This window comes from Gadus morhua, chromosome 2 (genome assembly GCF_902167405.1).
Source record: "Gadus morhua chromosome 2, gadMor3.0, whole genome shotgun sequence".
NCBI classification, from domain to species: domain Eukaryota; kingdom Metazoa; phylum Chordata; class Actinopteri; order Gadiformes; family Gadidae; genus Gadus; species Gadus morhua.
Genome location: NC_044049.1, coordinates 7948542 through 7974581, shown reverse-complemented (window position 1 = coordinate 7974581; position 26040 = coordinate 7948542). Strand labels below are relative to the sequence as shown.

The 26040-nt window shown below is 41.5% G+C and overlaps 3 protein-coding genes across 3 annotated transcripts; all 3 read left to right on the top strand.

The window, feature by feature from the left end:
* The first annotated feature begins 4843 nt into the window (after positions 1 to 4843).
* Positions 4844 to 10641, top strand: LOC115535573 (microfibril-associated glycoprotein 4-like). The gene is made up of 5 exons (XM_030346902.1): positions 4844 to 5352; positions 5464 to 5757; positions 6735 to 6831; positions 6940 to 7107; positions 10205 to 10641. Exons 1-5 carry the CDS (start codon positions 5347 to 5349, stop codon positions 10468 to 10470), a joined length of 831 nt encoding a protein of 276 aa, XP_030202762.1. The 5' UTR covers positions 4844 to 5346; the 3' UTR covers positions 10471 to 10641.
* Positions 10642 to 12289: 1648 nt separating this feature from the next.
* Positions 12290 to 14985, top strand: LOC115535570 (microfibril-associated glycoprotein 4). Its single transcript, XM_030346887.1, has 5 exons — positions 12290 to 12697; positions 12809 to 13207; positions 14075 to 14171; positions 14286 to 14453; positions 14551 to 14985. Exons 1-5 carry the CDS (start codon positions 12692 to 12694, stop codon positions 14814 to 14816), a joined length of 936 nt encoding a protein of 311 aa, XP_030202747.1. The 5' UTR covers positions 12290 to 12691; the 3' UTR covers positions 14817 to 14985.
* Positions 14986 to 19715: 4730 nt separating this feature from the next.
* On the top strand, positions 19716 to 21566 carry LOC115538775 (heme-binding protein 2). Its single transcript, XM_030350098.1, has 7 exons — positions 19716 to 19952; positions 20051 to 20110; positions 20338 to 20419; positions 20533 to 20653; positions 20806 to 20945; positions 21038 to 21201; positions 21299 to 21566. Coding segments are annotated over exons 1-7 (651 nt in total). The 5' UTR covers positions 19716 to 19950; the 3' UTR covers positions 21381 to 21566.
* The last annotated feature ends 4474 nt before the right edge of the window (positions 21567 to 26040 follow it).

The window sequence follows — 26040 nt, the reverse complement described above, 5'->3', positions numbered from 1 at the left end:
ATTTCTAGCGAGAAATATACTTTTTACTTGCATAATCTTCAGTCAGTGATTGTGTCTGATCTTTAGTTTTATAATTATTAGGATTTGATCGTCTCGTTCGCATGTTTCAACGACGTCAGGTTGCTTTCGCTAAACTAGCAGCTCACGTGCTTCCTGCGTTTGTGTTATTAAACTGTTACTTTATGTAACTTTTAATGATATCATCTTGTTAGAAACACGTATATCTGAGAGCCAACCCAGTCGCCAAAAGCATACGTTGACAGTGTACTTTTCGTGAACACTGGATTACGTCGCATTTCAACATAAAATAGCGTGTTATACAGACACACACACGCACGCACACGCACAGACACACACACACACACACACACAAGCACACACAAGCACACACACGCACGCACAGACACACAGAAACAGACACACACACACACACACACACGCACACACGCACACGGTGCATTTCGCTGCTAAAACAACAACAAAAAAATATTCCCTCAAATATTATTACTTTCAAAACGTTGGCCAAAATGGCCAATAATATCATTTTTTATTTGGGATGCTTCTAGGACATTTTGGGTGGATTTTGAACGGTATGTGGGGGGCACGTTTTTTGCAGGACCTGGCAACCCTGCGCTGTTGCCCGAGATCTGGATCCACCCCGGCGTGGTGCCGTCTCCTTTTGACCTTTTGACCCCAGACTTCTGGGGGAATAGCTGAATCAATTCATTAGTCAATCAGAAGCATGTAAATATCTTCCCGGTGGCGTAAGAGGACGAACAAGGTGTCCTTCAACATCTACGCTTCCAGGAGATTGCAACGGTGCCACACATGAGCATATTCAAACATGTTTAATGGTAGTAATTAGCTGTCGAAATTGGAGGCCTTAATCAATACTGAGCAGCTATTGATTTGCTTCCCGATAAAGATTTGTCACAAATGACATGTTATTTAGCATCTACACGTTGAGCTGAGTCCAATGACACCAAGAACGACACTCTAGCTAATGGTAACATGTGTTTTATATGGTACACCTAGGTCTAGGACATGATCTCGGTGTAGCAAGAGGCCGAGCTTGATCTCATTGGACTCAGCTTAACGTGTAGATGCTAATTAACATGTAATTTGTCAAAAATCTCCATCGGGAAGCAAATCTATAGCTGGTCATTATTGATAAAGGCCTCCAAAATCGACAGCTAATTACTACCCCGAAACATATTCAAATATGATCATGTGTGGCACTGTTGCAATCGTCTCGAAACGTAGATGTCAAAGGACACCTTGTTTGCTCTGTTGCACCACCGGGAAGATATTTTCATACTTCTAATGGATTGATTCATATTTTAAGGTTCTCGGAGTGAGAATTTAAGTGGCTGCAGCAGAAGTGTTGAGACGAAAGATGATATCAAGAGATTTATAGAATATTCCCATTCACATTATGATTCTTCGTCGTAACATCCGACCAAACATCCTTTACATTCACAGAGCGAAGATTATGAAAGTCCAGGCTCAGCAAGTGCTCCATCTCGTTGCACCTGCACCCAGCGGCTCGCTTACAAGATTTTGGCCTGAAGTTCTTCCCAGACCAACACCCTAGCCATCCAACATGCATATCTGAGAATAAGGCCTCTCTTTAATAATGACAAAAAGTTATGAGAGAAACACACATTAACTTTTTGTTATCTCATAAGCGGCGTGGTGCCGGCTCCTTTTGACCTTTTGACCCCCGACTTCAAAAACGTGGCCACAGGCCAGCTGTGTCTACACACCTTTAGCCACAAATGTACACCTCCATCCCACAAAAAATGGGGACTAGAAACTAACCTCTGTCTTATGTACATTTACTGTACTGTTGGAGGTCACGCCCCTTTGCCGACCTTTTCGAGATAGCTAGGGATGCTAAAATGTTTACACACATTTCCCGGGGCCCCGTGTACGACATATCCGAGATTTGGAGTTCTAGCCCTTAGAGAAAAAAAGTTTTCTCAAATGGAGTGTCATTTGGACAAAGCCCCTCAGAAGTGTAGCCTGCAAGACCTAATGGTTCAGAATGTGGTGGAAAAACAGTTTTTGAGATAGGAAGGTCCTACCGCCCTGAAATTTTAATACCTTATTCTAGGGCCTAACTGGGACCTCCGCACCGAAACTTGGCCCGGTCGGACCCCGAGGGCAGGAAGGGGGGGCCTGCCCTCGGGGTCTGACCGGGCCATGGAAGGGCCCCCCCTTCCTGCCGGGGTGCCGGGGTGGATCCAGATCTCGGGCAACAGCGCAGGGTTGCCAGGTCCTGCAAAAAACGTGCCCCCCACATACCGTTCAAAATCCACCCAAAATGTCCTAGAAGCATCCCAAATAAAAAATGATATTATTGGCCATTTTGGCCAACGTTTTGAAAGTAATAATATTTGAGGGAATATTTTTTTGTTGTTTTAGCAGCGAAATGCACCGTGTGCGTGTGTGCGTGTGTGTGTGTGTGTGTGTGTGTCTGTGTCTGTGCGTGCGTGTGTGTGCTTGTGTGTGCTTGTGTGTGTGTGTGTGTGTGTGTGTCTGTGCGTGTGCGTGCGTGTGTGTGTCTGTATAACACGCTATTTTATGTTGAAATGCGACGTAATCCAGTGTTCACGAAAAGTACACTGTCAACGTATGCTTTTGGCGACTGGGTTGGCTCTCAGATAAACGTGTTTCTAACAAGATGATATCATTAAAAGTTACATAAAGTAACAGTTTAATAACACAAACGCAGGAAGCACGTGAGCTGCTAGTTTAGCGAAAGCAACCTGACGTCGTTGAAACATGCGAGCGAGCCGATCAAATCCTAATAATTATAAAACTAAAGATCAGACACAATCACTGACTGAAGATTATGCAAGTAAAAAGTATATTTCTCGCTAGAAATGTTATTAGAAACACGTTTAACGGTGAATCGGTCCTAAAATATTGCATTTCCCATTCAGATAATAAAGATTAATAAAGATCATACACATTCACTGACTGAAGATTATGTAAGGAAAATGTACATTTCTCGCTAGAAATGTCATTAGAAACGCGTTTAATGGTGTATCTGTCCTAAAATATTGCATTTCCCATTCAGATAATAAAGATTAATATAAGCTACGCCGTGTTCCGGAGCCGCGGGGGATTCTGGGAATTGGGGTTCTCAGTTGACCCCCCTACAAACGTGTCTCCCCCCCTCAACAAACGTGTCCCCCCCCCCCCCTCAACTAACGTGTCCCCCCCCCCCCCGTCCCCCCCCCCCCCCCCCCCTTCATGGGTCTGATTCGCCGATTTCCCATGCTGATATCCCCGAAGATTCTCGGGCATGTTCGACAATTTGGCTATAGATTGTCTCATTACACGCTAAATAATATAATTATAGCCATGTAGTGACCGTAACATAATTCACCTACAGTATTTCGTTCTGTGTTGTTCTTTCAATTGTGTTGTTGTTTACTGCATGTCATTTACGTTCTTGGTGGTTCAGGGATCGCGGTCCCTAAGGAGTACGTGCGTCTCATGACGTCACAGACCATGCTGGATTTGTTTACCTTCAGCACGCTTTGTTTTCCGGTTTTCTTTTTTACAAAATAAACGAGTCACACGGCTGTGTGCTCAACGTGCAAAGTTGTGTTCTTAACTTATTGCAATTTCCACAGCCTAATTATATATATAGGTTTTGGCATAAACATAACTAGGGTGCACTGTACTATCTGCGCACACCCTTTCTGAAGCCTCTCTCTCTCTCTCTCTCTCTCTCTGTCCCTCCCGCTCTCTCTTTCTCTCTCTCTTGTACCGTTTTGTGGAGCACGTTAATTGTCTTAGAACACTCCCATTCAGAATGCATTGGTTTACATTTCGTTTTGTGTAACACGCAAAAAGTCGGACTATCTGCTCGGGAACACGCTTCAATAGATTAACGTTCGTGCGCAGGAGCACGCAATTGCGTGATACCGGGTTGGTCATTTACTTGCATTGGGGCAAATTCCGTGGCCACATCACGGACCATTTAAGTGATTCCGTGAGACCACCACGGACTGTGAGTTAAGCGCCCGTGGTCGACTCGCTCGTTGAAACGGGGATCCGTGTGTGAGCCACGGAATAACAGTGTCATTTACATGCATTGGAGCAAATTCCGTGGCCACATCACGGACGATTTAAGTGATTCCGTGAGACCAACACGGACTGTGAGTTAAGCACCCGTGGTCGACTCGCTCGTTGAAACGGGGATCCGTGTGTGAGCCACGGAATAACAGTGTCATTTACTTGCATTGGAGCCAATTCCGTAGCCACATCACAGACAATTTAAGTGATTCCGTGAGACCACCATGGACTGTGCGTTAAGCGCCCGTGGTCGACTCGCTCGTTGAAACGGGGATCCGTGTGTGAGCCACGGAATAACAGTGACATTTACTTGCATTGGAGCCAATTCCGTAGCCACATCACGGACAATTTAAGTGATTCCGTCAGACCAGCACGGATTTTGAGTCAAGCCCCCGCCGTGGTCAACTTTGGCACACACACAGATTGAAACGGGAATCTGTGTGTGTGTGCCACGGAATATCAGTGTAATTTACTTGCATTGGAGCAACTTCCGTGGACACATCAAGGACAATTTAAGTGTTTCAGTGAGACCACCACGGGTTTTGAATTAATCCCCGTGGTCGACTCGCTCGTTGAAACGGGGATCCGTGTGTGAGCCACGGAACATCAGTGTCAATAACTTGCATTGGAGCGAATTCCGTGGCCACATCACGGAAATCTGCGTGTTTCCGTGATGTGGCTACGGATTTCGAGTTAAGCGTCCGTAGTCATTACACGGATTCCTGTGAGACCAGGTTGCCTATAGGCTGTGGGCCAGTATTGATTTAAAAACCTGCCCCTTTTCTGTGGTTAATGTTAATTTCATAATGATCTTTTCTCCCTGAAGTCAAGCAGCAGGAGTTAAGTGACAATGTGCAAATACTACTGGGCCATCTTTAGGAGAACATGATGAGAAGAAGAGTAGTCTCACACTGTTTATAACAGTGTGTTTATTTATTAGGGTGCCCACTTCCCCATGCACCACTACATCACTGGTGCAAACAGTTTTAAAACTGAACCCAAGATCAAATTCTAGTGATCTATGCCTACGGTATCGTAAAGTGCGGGCACATCAACTTTTATCCTCTACCATGTGATCCTGTGCAGGGTGGGCTCTGTAGGAAATGTCAAAGTTCACATATCCACAATATTATGGTAGACGGTGGAAGGCTATTAATATACAGAGGCACCTATAAATATCCCTGAAGTACATTTGAGTAAGGAATAACTAGGATCTAAGTGTTGAAAATCAAAGGCAGACCTGCAGCGAGGAAAATGATTGTAAGTATTGCCTATGCAGCCAAATTCTCGATTCTGTGTTCCAAAATTGTCAAAAGCATTTCGGACACCTGCAGTGGGTAAGACCCATTGCTCATTTTGTGCCTTCTCCAGGGACCTTTAGGCCTACTCGTCCTCTTGGTGGTGAACCTGGTGTTAGTGAGTGGCACTCCGGTGGTGATGAGCGACACTCCGGTGGTAGTGGGCGACACTCCGGTGGTAGTGGGCGACACTCCGGTGGTAGTGAGCGGTACACCTGAGTCGCTTCCAGTGGATTGCAGTGACCTCTATAGCAACGGCTTCGGTAACAGTGGCGTCTATACGATCTTTCCAGCGGGACCCACTTCCCCGGTTCAGGTCTTCTGTGAAATGGGCAGCATGGATGCACCTGATAGTGACAAATGGACGGTAATGTATGAGCATCCTTCTCAATGAGCCATGATTCATTCATGAGGCCTAGCTCACTAGATCTGGTTCATCTTTTTATTTTCTTAATGTTAGGTGTGCATCTTGTTGAAAACATAGTGAAATAAAAAAAGGGATGTATTTCCAGAGTTGCAATTCAAACGCACTATGCAAAAAACACTCCACAGCAATAATAATTGATCATCTGTTGCAGGCCTCATAGAGAGGGGATACACGATTGGTTACAAGTTAGCTGCCCCTTTTCACAACTTGTTGAGATTTACAAAACAAAAACAACTGTGCTGTAGTGTAGATGACTGTATTTATTACGTTTGGATGCGATACATAACAGACCGTAACAGAAAAAATGTCATATATATTAAACAACATGGCCTAACCCCTACCTTCTGCTCAAAGTCATGCATCTGAATTCATTGTAAGTCCCTTGAGGCACCTGATCATCAATCTTTTGATCTGAGCATCAATATTTATAAATAGTATGCCGTCGTTCATTGTTGAATGGATAAATAATATCACTGTGGAAAACTACATTTTAAGAGATGATGAAAAACAGTTACATTTCACAATGACTCAAAGTCGCAATGTGCCACATTTCAACTAGCCCCCATAGTTTAGAATAACCCTCTACAAATCTCTATTCAATGCTGGGCGATATTCATTTGAAAAATGCCATCAATAAAATCTCATGATTGATATATTCTACAAATCAAAAATGCTGACCAGTCCGTCTTCTCTCTTTGTTTACAAGAATCGTACTAATGACGCTCCCAAAACCCTTCCCCCTCACGCCACCCACACAGCCGAACAGCGCTAGTTTTTTATCCAACAGTTGCACAGCCAGAGGGTTAGCGAGTTTTTTGAATACTGAAAGCCTTCCGCCCTCTATCTTGGAGAGGCTCACTCATGCACATAGACTTTAAAAGTTATTTTTATATAAAGGTTATTGATTTCCAACACAGGTCATTCAAAGAAGGACTGATGGCACCATTAACTTCTACCGTGGATGGGAACAGTACAAGAATGGATTCGGACAAGCGTCAAGTGAATACTGGTTGGGTGAGCACTGGAAGGTTGTACAGCTGTACATTTGAATCTTGCAAAAGAATTGTAATCACATTTAAGTCCTTTGAATGTTAAATTAGAGATAGCATTGTTTCTTTCCAGGTCTGGAGAATATCCATCTCCTGTCTGGGAAAAAAAGCTATAAGTTGAGAGTGGACATGGAGGACTTTGATGGCGCAAAGGCATTCGTGGAGTATTCCTCCTTCAACGTGGCCCCTGAGATGGACGGATACAGGCTCACGTTAAGTGGCTTCAAAGACGGTGGCGCGGGTGAGACTAAACAAGTGTTGACACAGGTTGTAGAACCTGATAACGTAATAAATTCCCGATTATATAATAACCCCAATAATGTAATAAATAAAAAAGTGCATTTCCCAATAATGTAATAATCTCTGTAGCAATGATGTAATAAGATGTTGCATTAACGGGAGGTTATCTACATTCAGGTTAGCCTTAATTTTGCAGAATCACATAAGGTAATAATTCCCCAACATTGTATTAATTTAACAGCAGACCACTCAAGCACTCATTACTTGGGTCCAAGTCGCGATACTGTGTGGGCTACTCTATGTCAAGAGCTCTAGCGCCACCAACAGATCAAAGTTGGACATGCATTAATGTTATTTACTTTTGACCCGTTTATCAGTTTTTCACAAACAAGGTATCTTTGGAACCCGAGTTCAACACAACCTATGACGTCATTTTCCGCCATGTTGGATTTGATCGAAAACCTTTTAAAAGCCTCTCTTGTCACAAATTGTTTCTAATCTTCTCGAAACGTCGCCTAGATGATCTTCAGACCATGACACACGGTTGCAGCTTCTTAAAATTCAAAAACATTTGGCCGTGATAATCAATCAAACTGGATGGTTATGAGTCGCCGAACAAGAAGTAAGCCCATTTCTCAGCAATTCTTTAATGTATCTTAATCAAACTTGGTATATAGAGTCATGACATCATCCTGGGGACACCGAAAACATTTGGTGACCTTTGACATTTGGGGTGCAATGGAATTATTGAAAATGTGTTTTAACTCCTATCGCTTCACATAAGTGGATTGCAAACAATTTTTTCAATGTCTGGTGATATTGTCAGACCTCCCCAAATAGCTCCAAAACTATTTTTAACATTCGAATTTGCCACTTTGAAAGATGTCGAAATCAATTGTACATTTTCACTGGCCACATGTTCTGTCCAATCTTCATGAAAGTTGGCATATATGACCTTCAGACCAAGCTGAACAAATGTGTCAAACAGCTTTTTCAAATTCAAAACCGTTTGGGTGTGTCAGCCATCCAAATATGACGGCGAGGCCGCAAAACAGGAAGTAAGCCCATTTCTCAGCTACCCTTTAACATTTCATAACCAATCATGGTACATAGATGCATGACATCATCCTTGGGATACCAAAATAATGTTGACCTTTGACCTCTGGGGGGCACTGTGTTTAAACTGCTTCCTCTTGACGTGTGGATATCAAACTTATTTTCAATGTCGGGTTATCCTGTCAGACCTCCCCATACAGCTTCTAAATGATAACTCACGAAAACATCAGAATTTGGCCGCCATTTTGAAAGTTGCCAAAATCAAATCGTACTTTTTCACAGGCCACAAATTCTTTGCAATATTTTTTTAGGTGAAACTTGTTGAGAGTGCGGGCGGCCATGTGTCTGACGTAGATCTATCTGTTTGCCGTGGCTACCCTGGCCTATTGCTGCCTGGCCCCTTCTTTGCTACTTGCAGCTATATTACTCTTTTTGTCTTTGATCATCTAAATTTCATCTGCCATTAACGTCTATAGCAGCTTTTAGACCCAAATTCAAAAGAAAGTAGACACATTTACCTGATGAAAGTATGATTATTCTTTTCGTTAAGATTCATGTCCGATCTTTGACCATCCTGGTTTTAAACGTAAACCCTTATTGACATTAAACCTGCTTAGAACCTAGGACAATAACCTGGTCTCAACCAGCCTTGGTGCCATCCACTATATCTGCCCCTTCATCATTGCTTGCAGCTATTATATGTTTTTGGAATGGATTATTTTGTATTTCAAACTATATGTAACTATACACTTGTTGAAAACCTAGTGGCTTCAAACATTTTCACGTAATCAACAGCAATATTAGGCTAAATAGTACTGCAAAAAACAGTGCAGTAACAATTTACTTTGTACATGGGTTGGATACATTGTATTAGTTCTATGTCGTATAGGCTTCGCCTTTTAAGGCTATCGCTATTGGGTTATCCCTAGGCGTGAGCCGTAGCACTGAAAAATTTGTAATTCCCGCCCACCAACAGCGTGGGCCTCAATTACGTCCGCGGGCCTCAACCACGTCCGCAGTTTGCAGATATAGGCGGGCGCCGGCGGACGTTCTGCTCCCTCCCATTTTCTTCAGGACGATCCTGTAGCATACTGAAGTAAATAAATAGATATTATGGACTCAACGACGAACAGCATCTGCAAGACATGTAACACGGGTTACATCTTGCCGTATGGCGGCCATATGGCCGTATGGTCTGAAGATCATCTAGGCCTAGTTTCGAGAAGATTAAACACAATTTATGACAAGAGAGGCCTTAAAAAAGTTTTTGATCAAATCAAAGGTGGCGAAAAATCCAATATGGCGGAAAAAGACATCATAGGATGCGTCGAACTCGGCTCGGCCCAAGGGTGATACATTGTTTGTGAAAAACGGATGAACGGGTCAAAAGTTAACAACATTGATGCATGTCCAACTTTGACCTGTTGGTGGCGCTAGAGCCACCAACAGGTCAATCCACTGATTGCTTTAAAAAAGGTATTAAAACATTTATTTTTAAGAAAACCTTTGGCTCCCACTCTTAGATGTTTTTAAACCCCCTTTTTATTTTTACTTTTGCTTTTAACCTGTAGCCCTTTGAGATCTTCGGATGATAAGGGCACTATAAATTAAATGTATTATTATTTATTAGAGCTCTAGACCTAGAGTTGCTTACACAGTATCATCACTTGGACCAAAGAAATGGGTGGTCTGCTGTTAAATTATTACAATATTTTGGAATTATTACATTACCAGGTTCAGCAAAATTAAGGCTGACCTAATAATGTAACAATCTCCCGTTAATGTAACATTTTATTATAATATTGGTACATCGATCATTACATTATTGGGAAATGCACTTTATTACATTATCGGGAAGTTATTATATTAGCAGGTTGTATTACATTTTCATGGACCTTAGTGCAGATTTTCATTACATTATTGGGGTTATTACATTATCGGGAATTCATTACATTATCAGGTTCTAGACAGGTTACTCAGTCAGTTGCCACACTTCATCCATAAGAATCACTAAACATGATATTTCGTTACATTCTTTTCAGGAAATTCGTTGGATCATCATAATGGTCACAAGTTCTCAACATTTGATAAGGACCAAGATTCTGATGCTAGAAACTGTGCAAAAACCTACCTTGGAGGATGGTGGTACGATGTTTGCCATCATGTCAACCCTAACGGGGAGTATTTGTGGGGCGAATCAATCTTTGGCGTTGGAATTAATTGGAATTCTTGGAAAGGATGGACGTATTCCTTAAAAGCCATTGCATTTAAGTTAAGTCCCCAACTGGAACTGGATGCTATTGGATGAATTGTAGTAGAATTATAATTCATTGATAGTGTGACTATTTAGTTGATGAGGATCAGGCCAATTATATTAAATCATAAGTCAATATATACAACGTCCACATGTTAAGCATCAGATGGGATTTCAGCATTATATTGTTTAGGCCTTTTACTCAATAAAGAATGAGAACATTTATTTGTTGTATTTTGATTTTGGAGTAACACACGAGTACCACCAAAGAGGACGACAAATAGATCAGGTAATGCCAAAGTTCCGAGGGACCAGTGTGATGAAGAGGCTGATGTGCACACTTTGATTATTCTACTTCCACACCAGCCCACACGTCTGCATTGTGAACCATATGCAGAGTTTCTCCACTCAAGCGTGGATGTGAGATCTACACAAATTATAGTCCTGTTGTGAGTAGAGGCCAGAGGTGGGACCCTCTATATACATAACTGGACTGCTTGTCTTGTCCTGCCTTTGATTTTTAGCAGTGATAATGAGTTTTTAAATAGGTGGCGTGAGGTGGGCATGGCTGAGGGGGAGCCGGTGTATCCTGGTCCAACCTGAATGCCCGCAGCTCTTCGTAGAGAGGGGGGAGGCACGCAACTGAACAAAATAGTTAGTTCAAGATAGTTTATATATAAACAAAAGAAAACAAGAGATTCCTTTGTTTTTCACGAGAATAAATAGAGAATACATAGAGCTATCGGTCATAATGTTTTTACTGCATGATTATAATGAGGCTGAATAGTGCAACGGAAAGCATTAATGAATGTTTAATAATACACCATCATTTCTATATTCAAACAGGGTTAGAACATTTTGAAACATTCCTAAATTCTTTCCATGGAACGATTTGTCCTTGAAATTAATCTACTGAAAGACTGGTACGTTTTAGCAATGGTAATTTAATTTCTTTGTGTTATTATGAAATCCTTTTTTTTTTTTTCAACCACAAGGAGTATCAGTAGAGGCCGCTATGAACAAAAACAGGAATTCTCAGGACTTGCGTGATGTGAACGCGTGATGTGAACGCGGCCTAAGGCCGTGTTCACATCAAGCGTTTTTTGTAATAGGGAAAAGTTGAGCCGACTGTTTTTTCAACAAAAAGAAAAGCTGGCAGCGTTTTTGGCCCTAAAAGCGCCGAGAGCGTTTTTTCTATCGCCTAGCAACGAATCCATTCTAGACCCGACGTTACTCGCCTACTACGTATCCAGGCTAAAGCCAATTAGACATGTTGTAGATCTCGACATGTTCTGTAATTAAAACTATTAATCGCTCCACCGGCACTTTCCCGAGTGATTTGTCTGACATTGTTTCTTGTTTTGACAGTTGAGAGTTTCCTGTGTGACGAAGTGTCAATGTTCCGCTTGTGATTGGGCAGTTGCCCAAAAGACGCCTGACGTCGGCCGCTTTCTTCCTGAAAGTTGAACTTTTTTCAACGCTCCGTATGGCAGAAAAAAACGCTGGGAGAGGCGTTTAAAAAAGCGGCCGTGACTTTTTCCAGAAACGCTCTGCTTCATAGGAATATAATGTAAAACAAGCGCTGGCAGATTTAAAAAAACGCTAGATGTGAACGCGGCCTAACTGTACAATCACCGTACAGTATCATCTGGCCCATAGACTTACAAGGTGAGGGAATAGTTGTCCAATTTTCATGTGCAGATGAACTAAGGAATAAGGAATAGTTCACTCAAAATTCATAATTATGTATTTGTCTCCCCATATAGGCTGTGGGCCAGTATTGATTTAAAAACCTGCCCCTTTTCTGTGGTTAATGTTAATTTCATAATGATCTTTCCTCCCTGAAGTCAAGCAGCAGGAGTTAAGTGACAATGTGCAAATACTACTGGGCCATCTTTAGGAGAACATGATGAGAAGAAGAGTAGTCTCACACTGTTTATAACAGTGTGTTTATTTATTAGGGTGCCCACTTCCCCATGCACCACTACATCACTGGTGCAAACAGTTTTAAAACTGAACCCAAGATCAAATTCTAGTGATCTATGCCTACGGTATCGTAAAGTGCGGGCACATCAACTTTTATCCTCTACCATGTGATCCTGTGCAGGGTGGGCTCTGTAGGAAATGTCAAAGTTCACATATCCACAATATTATGGTAGACGGTGGAAGGCTATTAATATACAGAGGCACCTATAAATATCCCTGAAGTACATTAGAGTAAGGAATAACTATGATCTAAGTGTTGAAAATCAAAGGCAGACCTGCAGCGAGGAAAATGATTGTAAGTATTGCCTATGCAGCCTATTTCTCGATTCTGTGTTCCAAAATTGTCAAAAGCATTTCGGACACCTGCAGTGGGTAAGACCCATTGCTCATTTTGTGCCTTCTCCAGGGACCTTTAGGCCTACTCGTCCTCTTGGTGGTGAACCTGGTGTTAGTGAGTGGCACTCCGGTGGAAGTGAGTGGCACTCCGGTGGTAGTGGGCGACCCTCCGGTGGTAGTGGGCGACACTCCGGTGGTAGTGGGCGACCCTCCGGTGGTAGTCAGCGACACTCCGGTGGTGCCGAGCGACACTCCGGTGGTGCTGTGCGACCCTCCGGTGGTAGTGAGCGACACTCCGGTGGTAGTGAGCGGTACACCTGAGTCGCTTCCAGTGGATTGCAGCGACCTCTATAGCAACGGCTTCGGTAACAGTGGCGTCTATACGATCTTTCCAGCGGGACCCACTTCCCCGGTTCAGGTCTTCTGTGAAATGGGCAGCATGGATGCACCAGATAGTAACAAATGGACGGTAATGTATGAGCTTGCATCCTTCTCAATGAGCCATGATTCATTCATGAGGCCTAGCTCACTAGATCTGGTTCATCATTTCCTCTTTTTTTTAATTTTGGACGTGCATCTTGTTGAAAATATAGTAAAAAGAAAAAGAAAATGGATGTATTTCCAGAGTTGCAATTCGAACACTGTTAAAAAAAACACCACAGCGGTAATGATATTTGTTCCTTGGGGATTTGATCATCTGTTTCAGGCCTTATAGAGAGGGGAAACATGTTTGGTTACAAGTTAGCTTCCCGCTTTTGACAACTTGTGGACATTTACAAAACAAAAACAATTGTGCTGTAGTGTAGAGGACTGTATTTACTACTGTATTTACTAAATAAATAACAGACCAATAACATAAAAAATGTCATATATATTAAGAAACATGGCCTAATCCCTTCTGCTCAAAGTCATGTATCTGAATTCATCCCTTGAAGCACCTGTTCAACAATCTTTCATTCTGAGCCTAAATATTTGTAAATAGTATGCCAACGTTCATTGTTGAAGGGGTAAATAATATCACTGTTTAAAACTACATTTTAAAAGAAGATGAAAAACAGTTACATACAATGACTCAAAGTCGCAATGTGTCACATTTCAACTAGCCCCCATAGCTTAGAATAACCCTCTACACATCTGTATTCAATGCTGGTCGATATTCATTTAAATAAATGCCATCAATAAAATCTACATTTGTATCCGACAGTTGCACAGCCAGAGTGTTAGTGAGTCTTTTGAATACTGAAAGCCTTCCACCCACTAACTTGTAGAGGCTCACTCATACACATCTCGACTTTGAAAGTTATTTTCATGTAAACGTTATTGACTTCCAACTCAGGTCATTCAAAGAAGGACTGATGGCACCATTAACTTCTACCGTGGGTGGGAACAGTACAAGACTGGATTCGGACAGGCGTCAAGTGAATACTGGTTGGGTGAGCACTGGAAAGTTGTACAGCTGTACATTTGAATCTTGCAAAACAATTTTTAGCACATTTAAGTCTTTTATATACAAGTCCCAAATTAGAGATAGCATTGTCTATTTCCAGGTCTGGAGAATATCCATCTCCTGTCTGGGAAAAAAAGCTACAAGCTGAGGGTGGACATGGAGGACTTCGATGGCGCAAAGGTATTCGCGGAGTATTCCTCCTTCAATGTGGCCCCAGAGAAGGACGGATACAGGCTCACGTTTAGTGGCTTCAAAGACGGTGGCGCGGGTGAGCCTAAACAAGGGTTGACACAGATTACTCAGTCAGTTGCCACACTTCATCCTTAAGAATAACTAAACATGATATTCCATTTCATTCTTTTCAGGAGATTCGATGCATGTTCATAATGGTCAGAAGTTCTCAACGTTTGATATGGACCAAGATTCCTTTGCTCAAAACTGTGCAAAAATGTTCCTGGGAGGATGGTGGTACGTTGATTGCCATCATGCCAACCCTAACGGGGAGTATTTGTGGGGCGAATCACACTATGGCCTTGGAGTTATTTGGAATTCTTGGAAAGGACGAACGTATTCCTTAAAAGCCATTGCATTTAAGTTAAGTCCCCAATTGGAACTGGATGTTATTAGATGAATTGTAGTAGAATTACAATTCATTGACAGTGTGATTATTTAGTTGACGAGGGTTAGGCCCGTTATATTAAGTCATAAATAATTAGATACAACGTCCACATGCTAAGCATCAGATGGGATTTCAGCATTATATTTTTTAGGCCTTTTACTCAATAAAGAATGAGAACATTTATTTGTTGTATTTTGATTTTGGAGTAACACACGAGTACCACCAGAGAGGACGACAAATAGATCAGGTAATACCCAAGTTCCGAGGGACCAGTGTGATGAAGAGGCTGATGTACACACTTTGATTATCCTACTTCCACACCAGCCCACATGTCTGCATTGTGAACCATATGCAGAGTTTCTCCACTCAAGCGTGGATGTGAGATCTACACAAATTATACTCCTGTTGTGAGTAGAGGCCAGAGGTGGGACTCTCTATATACATAACTGGACTGCTTGTCTTGTCCTGCCTTTGATATTTAACAGTGATAATGAGCTTTTAAATAGGTGGCGTGAGGTGGGCATGGCTGAGGGGGAGCCGGTGTATCCTGGTCCAACCTGAATGCCCGCAGCTCTTCGTAGAGAGGGGGGAGGCACGCAACTGAACAAAATAGTTAGTTCAAGATAGTTTAATTAAACAAAAGAAAACAAGAGATTCCTTTGTTTTTCACGAGAATAAATAGAGAATACATAGAGCTATCCGTCTTAATGTTTTTACTGCATGATTATAATGAGGCTGAATAGTTCAACGGAAAGAATTAATGAATGTTTAATAATACACCATCATTTCTATATTTAAACAGGGTTAGAACATTTTGAAACATTCCTAAATTCTTTCCATGGCACAATTTGTCCTTGAAATTAATCTACTGAAAGATTGATACGTTTTAGCAATGCTAATTTCCTTTCTTTGTGTTATTATGAAATCCTTATTTTTTCAACGACAAGGAGTATCACTAGAGGCCGCTATAAACAAAAACAGGAATTCTCAGGACTCGCGTCACAAAATCGCCTTTTCATCATCCTCCCTGGAGTGTGGCAGAAGGTTATAGTGGAGCCATAAGCTCCTGGTAGGGCCACCTGGGGTGAGGATCCGGACATACACAGTCCAGACTTTACAATCTAGTTGAGCTGGTGCCGGGCTGGGGGTTTGTGGTAGAGCGACTGGTGGCCAGGTAGCTCACAAACCCCGTCCTACCTTAGGCAAGAGGAAGCGCCAGGGCTGAACAATTTGTGTGCGTATGCACCCAGAAGATTTGAGCAGCTGACACTGACTAGAGGACAACAACCTGCCCTTCCCCAGAGTGGGGACTCTGGGGAAGGGCAGGGCTGATCCAAGTAATTCGGTTGCTATCTGTCTTCTTCTGTGCTAGCGACTAGTGTGTCCGTAACAAGCACCATGGATCAAACATAAGCCTGCCCATGTGTGTAGGTCTAGATGGTGGTAGTGCCAGAGCATCGAAGGCTATTGATCGATAAAGAGAGGAGCGGAGCTGTCGACTTGGTCATGCTCTGGTAGTTGTTTGAATCAGATGGAGCTATGGACCGATGGGCCTGGTCAACTCCAGCGTACAGTTGGGAAAGCCTGCTGGACAACTCTTTCCAGATTGGTTTCGAACTGTTGGTGTCTAGCTTTGTATTTTAGAATTTCAGGAATGAACCAAAATGAATGTTTGTCAATCCATGCATAAGTAAATGAACACGTGCATGCAATTGAAAACTGAACATTGAGAGAATTGAAATGCCTGTCAAACGCTGAGTCATAGTCTAACAAGGTGCAAGCTAACCTTGCAAACCCTCTCCTAAACTTACCTTTGTATTTTTTTTTCCAGAGATATCAAGCTTCCGATAACACAGCCACTATTGTTGCAGTCTGTGAGCATGCTCAGTGGCGCGGCAAGACAGCATCAATTGTAGCCTTTACTTGGGTTTGATAAAACAAAACTTTACCTTTTGTCCACAAATCTCAACAAACCGGCTAAACCCTTTAATGTTGACTGTGTTGCACTGAGTGAGTGTATTTGATCAGTGTACCAACATTGCAGAGATGTTCCATCATCCAGTGTCACAGTGAGGACCCCAGTCAATCCAACCAATAAGAGAAGCTCAAAGAGAAAGAGCTTAATCCCTGAATGTCAATCAACTTTGTACACACCATTCAAGGCTTACACACTTTTATGAGCATAAAGCTTGCTAGCTAGTGGCGCCAGCTGGTTTTAAAACATTTCTTCACTGTGAAATGTTAATAATTAAATATATATCTGCACTGCTGCTACATTGGTCAATGAAACTCAGTAGACTGGGCAGTCTGTACGTTCAAATATGTTTTGGAGCACAACAAAAACATCTTACAGAATGAAGCTTTCATTCTTACTGGCTGTTGTCAATTGTCTGTACGGCTCTATAGCTGTGGAAGTGGTTGAGTTTTTGATTTAGTATTCACTGTTTCAATATTATTATCTAATATAAGTATTAATAATAATGAATCGATCATGATAACATCCTATTATACAATAACATAAAACACTCTACAACCAAATGTATGTTATGCTCTCAAACACAAAGATATTCTGGAACCAAATAAGTCGTGGGTGGGTACCCATACCTTTGTTGTATTGAAAAGAAGACCATATAGGAACTGTAAGAAAACAATGTTCAAGAAAGTCTCAGGTAGCAGGTGAAAACGACAACAAAGCTTGAGTGTTCATGTGATACTCATGCGACTTGCTAGCTCACACAGAACGCCATCAAGGAATGCAAAACGAAATTCGGAATCACTATTCTAAAGAGATTAATTGTCAGTTTGTAAATTTGCACACACATGGAAGCTGTCCTGATATGTTGCAGTGCAGTTGAAAATATATTTCGCGGGGAAACTACTGTTTTGATTTAACAACAGTTAACGACATTGGTCATTGTACATTTTCGATTTTCCAACAACTTAAATTTACTTAAACCTTTTAATTTTATCTTACCATCAAGGCTCATTATTACTGCACCCATTGCACTCTTAACCATCCCTGGAAGGAGGTTGCCTTCTTTCTGCAGTGCTTCTCAAGGTTTCTTCCTTAATAACTAAGGGAGTTTTTCCTCTATCTTTGAAGGGCTAAGCAATACAAATAAAATGTACTTATTATTTACTTGACCGGACAATAATTAGCTACAATTGTAACTTAAACAAACAAACACGTTATCATTACATAAGACAAATATGAATAATGATGCCTTGATATAGGACCGGCACCATCAACTTTGGACAACAGAAAGGAAACACTCCTGTTTTAGCTTAAATGCAACAGCTTCATGAATCTGCCAGTGAACATTAAAAAAGCAACCAACTTCAGTATCTTGTCTTCTCTTACTTACACAACCTTTGAAAAGGGCTTTGAAAAGTATTTTTTCTGTGTTTTCTGTACGTAAGATAAGATTGGTAGGTATGCTTCTTAAAATGCAAACCTGTCTAGAACAAGAATGTTTACATTTTAAGGCTTCAGTGAGGAATGGAGACATGTTACCCCGTGAAATGGGAACGTGGGACGTGGGAAGAAAACGCAACAAACAGAATGCGTTCAAGGTCAAAGGACCTCTGCCTGTAGAGATAGTACTATGGCATAACAAGTTATGTAGTACTGCAAAGCAAATGCATTTTGGCTCTTGCTTACAATCACAAAACAAAGCATGGTTATATAACTTTGAAAAGATGAAAACCGACTCAAGAGCAAATTGCATGATGAAGAAGAAAACTATTTAGAATTGTACGCATAGGCTCATTAAGTTAAACAGTGTTAAAGTAAGGACAATCTTTAAATGTATGTGGTGCAATTAATAACACTTTCATTTTCTTCCACAGTGAATATGAGGTTTTAAATTTGCTTCAATTGAGAATGGATTAAGGGTATTTAGATGCAGTTAGGATCCACGACAAATTTAATGACGGATTTAAATAGCTTAATCCTCACTGCTTGTTATCAACAATGTCAAGGCTCCATAGCTGTTAGGTTTTGGATTTTTCAATGTTATAAGTATTCAGTTCTAGCATGATTATTTTATTGTTGTAATAATTATAATTATTATTACTATTATTAATAATCTTATTTAATTTATCAGATCTTCATAACATCTAACCACTGGCGGCAATTCAACATTTCTGCAGTATGACTTACTGCAGAAATGCCATTTTTGAAAAAGGGAGCTTGAATGCAAACAAAAGAAGCAGTACTGTTTTGTTATCGAATCATCCGAAAAGCATCGGCGCGTTTACACCACAAGCACAGCGAATATTCTGCTGATTCAGCATCAAGCCAAATTTGCACCAAAGTCCAAATATATCAACCAAGCGAACAATCGTGTCAACAGCGTCATTCGCACCATTCACCCTGTGCATGTGAAGGCAGATTTAAGATAAACAGTCACCGTTTATAACATGTCCTCAGTGGGGTGTCATGACTGGTTAGGTCATTCCGTGACTTGAGAGGGCAAATTGCCGGGGTAGATTCCCCAAGAAATTCGTCCCCATTCCCACCCCGGACCCTTCCCCCCCCCCCCCCCTCACCGCTGACCCGGAACTTTGCAGGGAAATACTGCATGCGTGAAAGGGGCTATACCCTCACGTGTTCCCTGCTCTATCATCACATGGGAAGTTAAGCTATGCTGTCAATCAAAGTGTTATAGAACAAACCAGTTCTCTTGGTGGACACCTTATCCTTTTCTGATGGTATGGGAAAGCCTATAGGAATTGGACAAGAACACAATGATCATGAAAGAGGGCTCAGGTCGCATGCGAACATCAACAAAGCCTGAATATTCATGTCATTCATGTAATATTCACCAGGTCATGTATCATTGTCTACAAAGCTTTACAGTAAACCGGTTTTCCAACACCACCGCCCTGCGTTCTTGTCTGGAGGAGCCCAGTTTAAAGGCTTTAGGCCCAAGGCGTGGAACCATAACTGAGCTTCAGTTGTGGTTCCAAAGCAATGACCACGCAGACTCTTCGACGCAGTCGTGAACCTGTTTTTTTTCACAACCAATCATCTGCATAGCAAGTATTTGGGGGGGTGTTCATGCAAATTACCTTTCGTAACACAAATTACATAAATAGTTGTTTTTGCACAATCTCCTGCACACACAGCTGAAGCAGAGTGAAAATGTAAGTACCATTAATGCAGTCCTAAGATTTTTGGGGACATTTTACATAGCAATATAGTAACCTTTTGCACCTTAAATCCATGCATGTTTGCATCTCAGGAGGAACATTGCAACAGTCATTGGCTTTCTGCTGGTGCTAACCACAGAAGCCAGCGTTGGGTAAGAGTTATCCATTTTTTCATATGCACAGTAAATGCCGGTTGTTTGCAGAGCTAATGGCTCATAGACTGTACGCGAAATCAATGAAAAAACATCTGCTACATTTTTATTAAATAGCTTGACATTGGATCGGCCTCATAATAGATTCTTAATGCTGAATCCGGTCCTCTGTACATTCCTACATCGATGTACTTCTCTGTATCATAGTTTCTTCTCTTAACCAACAGGGATTCCTCCTTGTCTGAATTTTGCTCCGAGACCAAAGAATGCCTTTTGTACACACCGGTGTGTCAGACTGAAGAGTATGAGGTGAGTGACAGCGGGGCCGCTTCATTCAGTGAGGGGGGAAAAAATGATGTCGAAAAAAATGGTGATGTTGATGAAAGCCCACTTAGACATGTCATCCTCCTCACGTGCTTTAGGTGCGCAAACTCACCAGTACTAAGTGGGTGACAACAGAGGAAACTTCCCGGATCATGGAGATGGCAACGTACACTGCCTTCAGAAGACTGTTTAAGTACATCACTGGAGCCAATGAAAATGGTTTGTGCGCGTGCGCGTGTGTGTGTGTGAATTGGAATGTCTGAAACAGCACAATGGGTCTCTTGGTGTAACAGACACGGCCACTTGGGATGGCCTACATTGTCTCAAAAGCAGCCTCTTCCATGGGAGTAACCTATTTACTTGACCGGCAGGAGCAAACATTGAAATGACTTCCCCGGTGATCATCAAAAGTAAGACCAACAAGGGTTGGTTTGAAAGTTGTACTTACACAATGAGCTTCCTTCTCCCGTCTGAGCACCAGCTGAATCCCCCCAAACCAACGGACAGCCAGGTAGACCTTGCATTCTGTCCTACCCAGCTTGGCGTGTCTGTGGATTTGATGTTTTCCATACAAATCGTACTAAACTGCTCTTCCTGCTGCAGGTGTCCATAACAGAGATGCCGGGTATGAATGTGTACGTTAAGAGCTACGGAGGATGGATGATGAGCTATAGGGTCAGGGATAAAGAGAGCGAACTAATGGACAGCCTCGAATCGGTGGGAGCCATGTATAAAAAGGACTTTAGCTATGCCGTTGGATATGACAGGTAAAAGACAAAGTGTTTTATTTTTTCCATATTTTACTGCTTTCTGTAAATCTTCAAACTCAGATTTGATAACACATCGTAATGGTTTGCGTTGCAGTCCTATGAAGATGTTCAACCGGCACAACGAAGTGTGGTTTGTTGCCGAGGGTACGCCAGTGTGTCCCGCTACAGCGGCCTGAAAAGCCTGTCCTCAGCACGCCTGAGTCCCTCCGCCTTCTGCAGAAAGGCAGATTTAACGTTCACTTTGATGATTCTGTGGTGCATATCCAATTTTCGTAGAAGAACATGAATTGTATCGAGTATGAAAATGAATTATAAAACGAGTCAAGGCTCAAACTATAACAAAATAAATTGCTTTGATTTAATATGCATTTGTTGTGTATTGCTACTGAAATAAAAATGAACATAAAAATGGAGGCCACAAACAACCCTGATGAATGGGTCCTCAAACCGCTTATTTCACATGCAGGCTGGCTCCTTCAGAATGTGACATTATGGCCAAAGCAGCAGGTATTATTTGGTTTTGGCAGGATGCAAACAAAGTATAAAAAATGGGTGAACAATTGTGAGTAACAGACTAAGGGGTACCGAGTGCTGACATGAAACATGACATTTTGCACAAAGCATCGCAATCACCCTTAATATATTTGAAGAGCGAAAAAATGAGTAGGCCGACATACAAAGCGACCAATTTGCAAAAATGTCCTTTACATTTCTCTTTGATTGTAAGAAATAGTTCTGGTCATTCAATGCCATATCATTTAGAAAAAATTGCAAATTAATAGGAGTTGGGCTTCCGTGTACCACACACTTTAATGCTTTGTTGATGTTACTACGCCCTTGTTATAGTACCTGATTTGATTTACTGACATTGTAAGAATTACGATCTCCAGCCAGAGCAGACTGTCCTCTCTGTTGTTAGTTGAATTGTGACTACTCTGGAGGATACATACTGCTGGAAACATTCCCCTCAGCACCCCTCTCAACTCCTTCGCATGATCCGGAAGATACACATACATTTTGAAAGCTTACTGACTGAAAAGACGAGTTTGAGGTGAAAAATATATAAATAACTACCAGTCTTCTGATTTTCGCTTGCCGAGAGATGTTATTTTTCATATTTGAAAACGAAACTTGAACAAAAAATAAATCAATGTAAGAAATGTATGGATAATTGAAATAGAAGACGTTTGTACATACATTTATTATACGCCGTCCATTACGCAATCTGGGACCGCATCAATGATTGCCTACACTGCTGCAAAGGGCCACCAGAAGGTGGCGCCAAAAACGAGGCTGCGAACTTGAGGTAGGTCGCCACATATTGGCCAATTAGATAGTTGTAGCAATGTTCATGTTACATGCCATATGCTAGGAGGCTTTTCTGGGCTCCTCCAGACACAAGGGCTCGGGGTTGATAGCCGGTTTATTGAGTTTGAAGACAATGAAACATGAAGATGGTGACCCATGCTGCCATGTAGGAGATCTACCTGAGCTTGTGTGGTGATGGGCGGCTGGTTTTACTGAATGCTTTTACTGAAACAGGTGTGCAGCCTCATCCAGCCCCAGAGTCAAATCAGTCTGACTCGGGCAAAAGGAGGCTGCTTAAACCAGCCATCATCCACACACAATGTTATAAGGATGATGATGATACAAACCATCTCCTAATCTTACCTTGGCTACTTTTTGAAATGTTGACTGCACTCAGAATTCAGTTATCAAGCTTCCGATAATGCAGCCACTATCGTTGCACATGCTCAGTGGCGCGTTACGGAGTCGAAACGTGAAGATTTGTTAGTTTGTGAGCACTATTGGAGAAAGCTATACTTAGCTCAGTTTGTAGCCTTTTACTTGGGTTGGACATAACAAAAATACAGCTATGAGAGCTGCTACACACTCGTTTTGGATATAAAGTTTGTAAATTGTTGGCCAACTGCTCAATTTCAGAATGCCTCCACAACGAGAGAAGTAAAACAAAAATCATGGCTAATTTACATCTTGACAGACAATTTCAACATTTAACCTGGTTTCAGCCAAATCCTTTAACGTTGACACAGTGACACACTGAGTGTTATTGATCAGTGTACCAACATTGCAGAGATTCTCCATTGTATTCAAAGTGTCACAGTAAGGCCCCCACTCATTCTAACCAATAAGAGAAGCTCAAAGAGAAAGAGCTTAACCCCTGGATATCAATCAACTTTGTACACACCCTTCAGGGCTAACATACCTTTATGAGCTTGCTAGCTAGTAGCGCTAGCTGGTTGTAGAGTTACTTCTTTGCAAGATAAATTTGGTGGTAGGTGTGAAATGTCGATAATCATATATATATATCTGCACTGCTGCTACATTGGTCAAGGATCTCAGTAGACTGGGCCGTCTACGTTAAGATATTTTAGGGTTAGGGTTAGGGGGGTTAGGGGTTAGGGTTTTGGGGCGATCTAACAAAAACATCCTAACTACTGCAGCTTCCATTCTTACTGGCTGTTGACAACTATGTTAAGTCTCGGTAGCTGTGAAAGTGGTTGTGTTTGGTTATTCACTTTTTCAATATTATTATCTAATATTAGTAATTAATGAATTATTAATTAATAATAATGAATCGATCTTGATAACATCCTATTATACAATAACATAACACCCTATACACCCAAATTCTAATCACTTGGAGTGCAATTAGTTCTACAAGACAATTAATTCAATATTTACAATTTCATCAGGTGGAGTTATGCTATCCTCTCAAACACAAAGTTATTCTGGAACAAAACAATTCATTGGTGGGTACTCATACCTTTGTTGTATTGAAAAGAAGACCATATAGGAATTGTAAGAAAACAATGTTCAAGAGTCTCAGGTAGCAGGTGAAGACGACAACAAAACCTGAATGTTCATGTGATACTCAGGCGACTTGCTAGCTCACACAGAACGCAATCCAAGAAGGCAAAACGAAATTCGGATTCACTATCCTATAGAGCTTTATTGTCATTGTTCTTTTTAAGTTTGCACACACATGGAATCTGTACTGATGTGTTATTATATTTGTTGATACGTTTTGTTTTGAAACTTCTACTGTTATGATTTAACAACAATTATGGACATTGGTCATTGTACATTAGACTTAAACCTTTTGATTGTGTCCTACCATCCAGGTTCACCATTTCTGCACTCATTGCACTCTTAACCACCCCTTGAAGGAGGTTGCCCTCTTTCTGCATTTCTTCTCAGGGTTTCTTCCTTAATAATTAAGGGAGCTTTTCCTTGATCTTTGGTGGGCTAAGCAATTCAAATAAAATGTATTTAAATGTAAGTTTCATGAATTTGCCACTGAACATAAAAATGCAATCAACTTCAGTCTCTTGTCTTCTCTTACTCTTACTTAGATAAGAGAGGTATACTATACATGCTTCTTAAAATGTTAACCAGTCAAGAACAAGAGTCTGTTTACATTTTAAGGCTTCAGTTGGGAATGGAGACATGTTACCCCACCCCTGAACTGAACAACCTTTCTGATTCAATGCTCTACCTTTAGCCTAGTACAGACGTAATGTTATCAAAGGCAACCTATGTTCACGTACCGCAGTGCAAGTCAACACTGGCTTGTAGTGCCAATTGCTATCGAGATCAACGATCAGCCATACATATAATAGAAAGCGATGATTACAGGTCTATGGTCTGTTACATCTGCCATGTCCCACAACATCTACAGGGATGATGGTGACTGTGACAAGGCTTCCCAATTCTGATTGGTGGATACAATTAATGTAACTTTTTCGCCAAACGGAAATCGCCGCCTACGTTTACAGTCCCATTCAGCTCCTTGATTTGTAATTATTTGATTGACATGGGAAGGAATCACCTCAAAAAAGTGTTCAATGTAAATAACCTTTGCCTTGTGGTGCAAAGCTGCAGCATTTTGGCTTTTGCTGACAATCACCTTTCAAAGCAAAGTTATATCCCTCGTCAGTAGAGGAAATGAAATTGCCGGGGTAGATTCCCCAAGACATTCGTCCCCATTCCCATCGGGAACCCCTGACCCTAACCCTAACCCTCATGCAGGACTTCTTCGGGAAATGTGCAGGGAAATACTGCATGTGTGAAAGGGGCTCTGTCCTCACGTGTTCCCTCTATCATCACATGTGAAGTTACGCTATGCTGTCAATCACAGTGTTATAGAACAGACCGGTTCTCTTGGTGGACGAGTCATCCTTTTGTTATGGGAAAGCCTATAGGAATTGGACAAGAACACAATGTTCATGAAAGAGGGGTCGGGTTGCAAATAAACAACGCCCAAGTATTCATGTCATTGTCTACAAACCTTTGACGTAAACCAACCACCAACACCTCCGTCCTTGCCCGGAGGAGCCCAGTTATAGTCACAGAGGTGGCGTGTAGCATTTTATTTGTTACAAACACCTTTACCTACCCAAAGACTTTGGTGATTTAATCAAGCAGTAAAAGCAAGTCACTTAAATGCCATTGCTACAAATAAAAAAAACCATAAGGCCAACCGTGATGTATTGTATGAACTCGAAAGGTTATGCAATTTTTGGATTGAGGCTTCATGGTTGAATACACTTATTGTGAATATTTCCGATTAGCATATAAAGTTTCATGTTTACCATTACCATTTGTGAATTTCAACACACCTGAATCCGGTTGGTTGAAGTAACTACTTCCACTTCCATAATAATACTTATACTCTGTCTTTTGCACTATTATGTTGTGTTATATGTTGTGTGGTAAATATATTAATAGGACATTTGGAGTATAGGGGAAACGAAATTTCGGTCCTCTGTGTAACTTGCTGCACGGTCGGTCTGACAATAAAGTTCACTTTGA

Coding starts and splice junctions, on each gene's coding strand:
- LOC115535573 (XM_030346902.1), top strand. Junction 5,758..6,734: donor CTGATAGTGACAAATGGACG/GTAATGTATGAG, acceptor TTTCCAACACAG/GTCATTCAAAGAAGGACTGA. Junction 7,108..10,204: donor CTTCAAAGACGGTGGCGCGG/GTGAGACTAAAC, acceptor CATTCTTTTCAG/GAAATTCGTTGGATCATCAT.
- LOC115538775 (XM_030350098.1), top strand. Junction 20,111..20,337: donor ACCACAGAAGCCAGCGTTGG/GTAAGAGTTATC, acceptor CTTAACCAACAG/GGATTCCTCCTTGTCTGAAT. Junction 20,654..20,805: donor CACTGGAGCCAATGAAAATG/GTTTGTGCGCGT, acceptor CTTGACCGGCAG/GAGCAAACATTGAAATGACT.
- LOC115535570 (XM_030346887.1), top strand. Junction 13,208..14,074: donor CAGATAGTAACAAATGGACG/GTAATGTATGAG, acceptor CTTCCAACTCAG/GTCATTCAAAGAAGGACTGA. Junction 14,172..14,285: donor GTCAAGTGAATACTGGTTGG/GTGAGCACTGGA, acceptor GTCTATTTCCAG/GTCTGGAGAATATCCATCTC.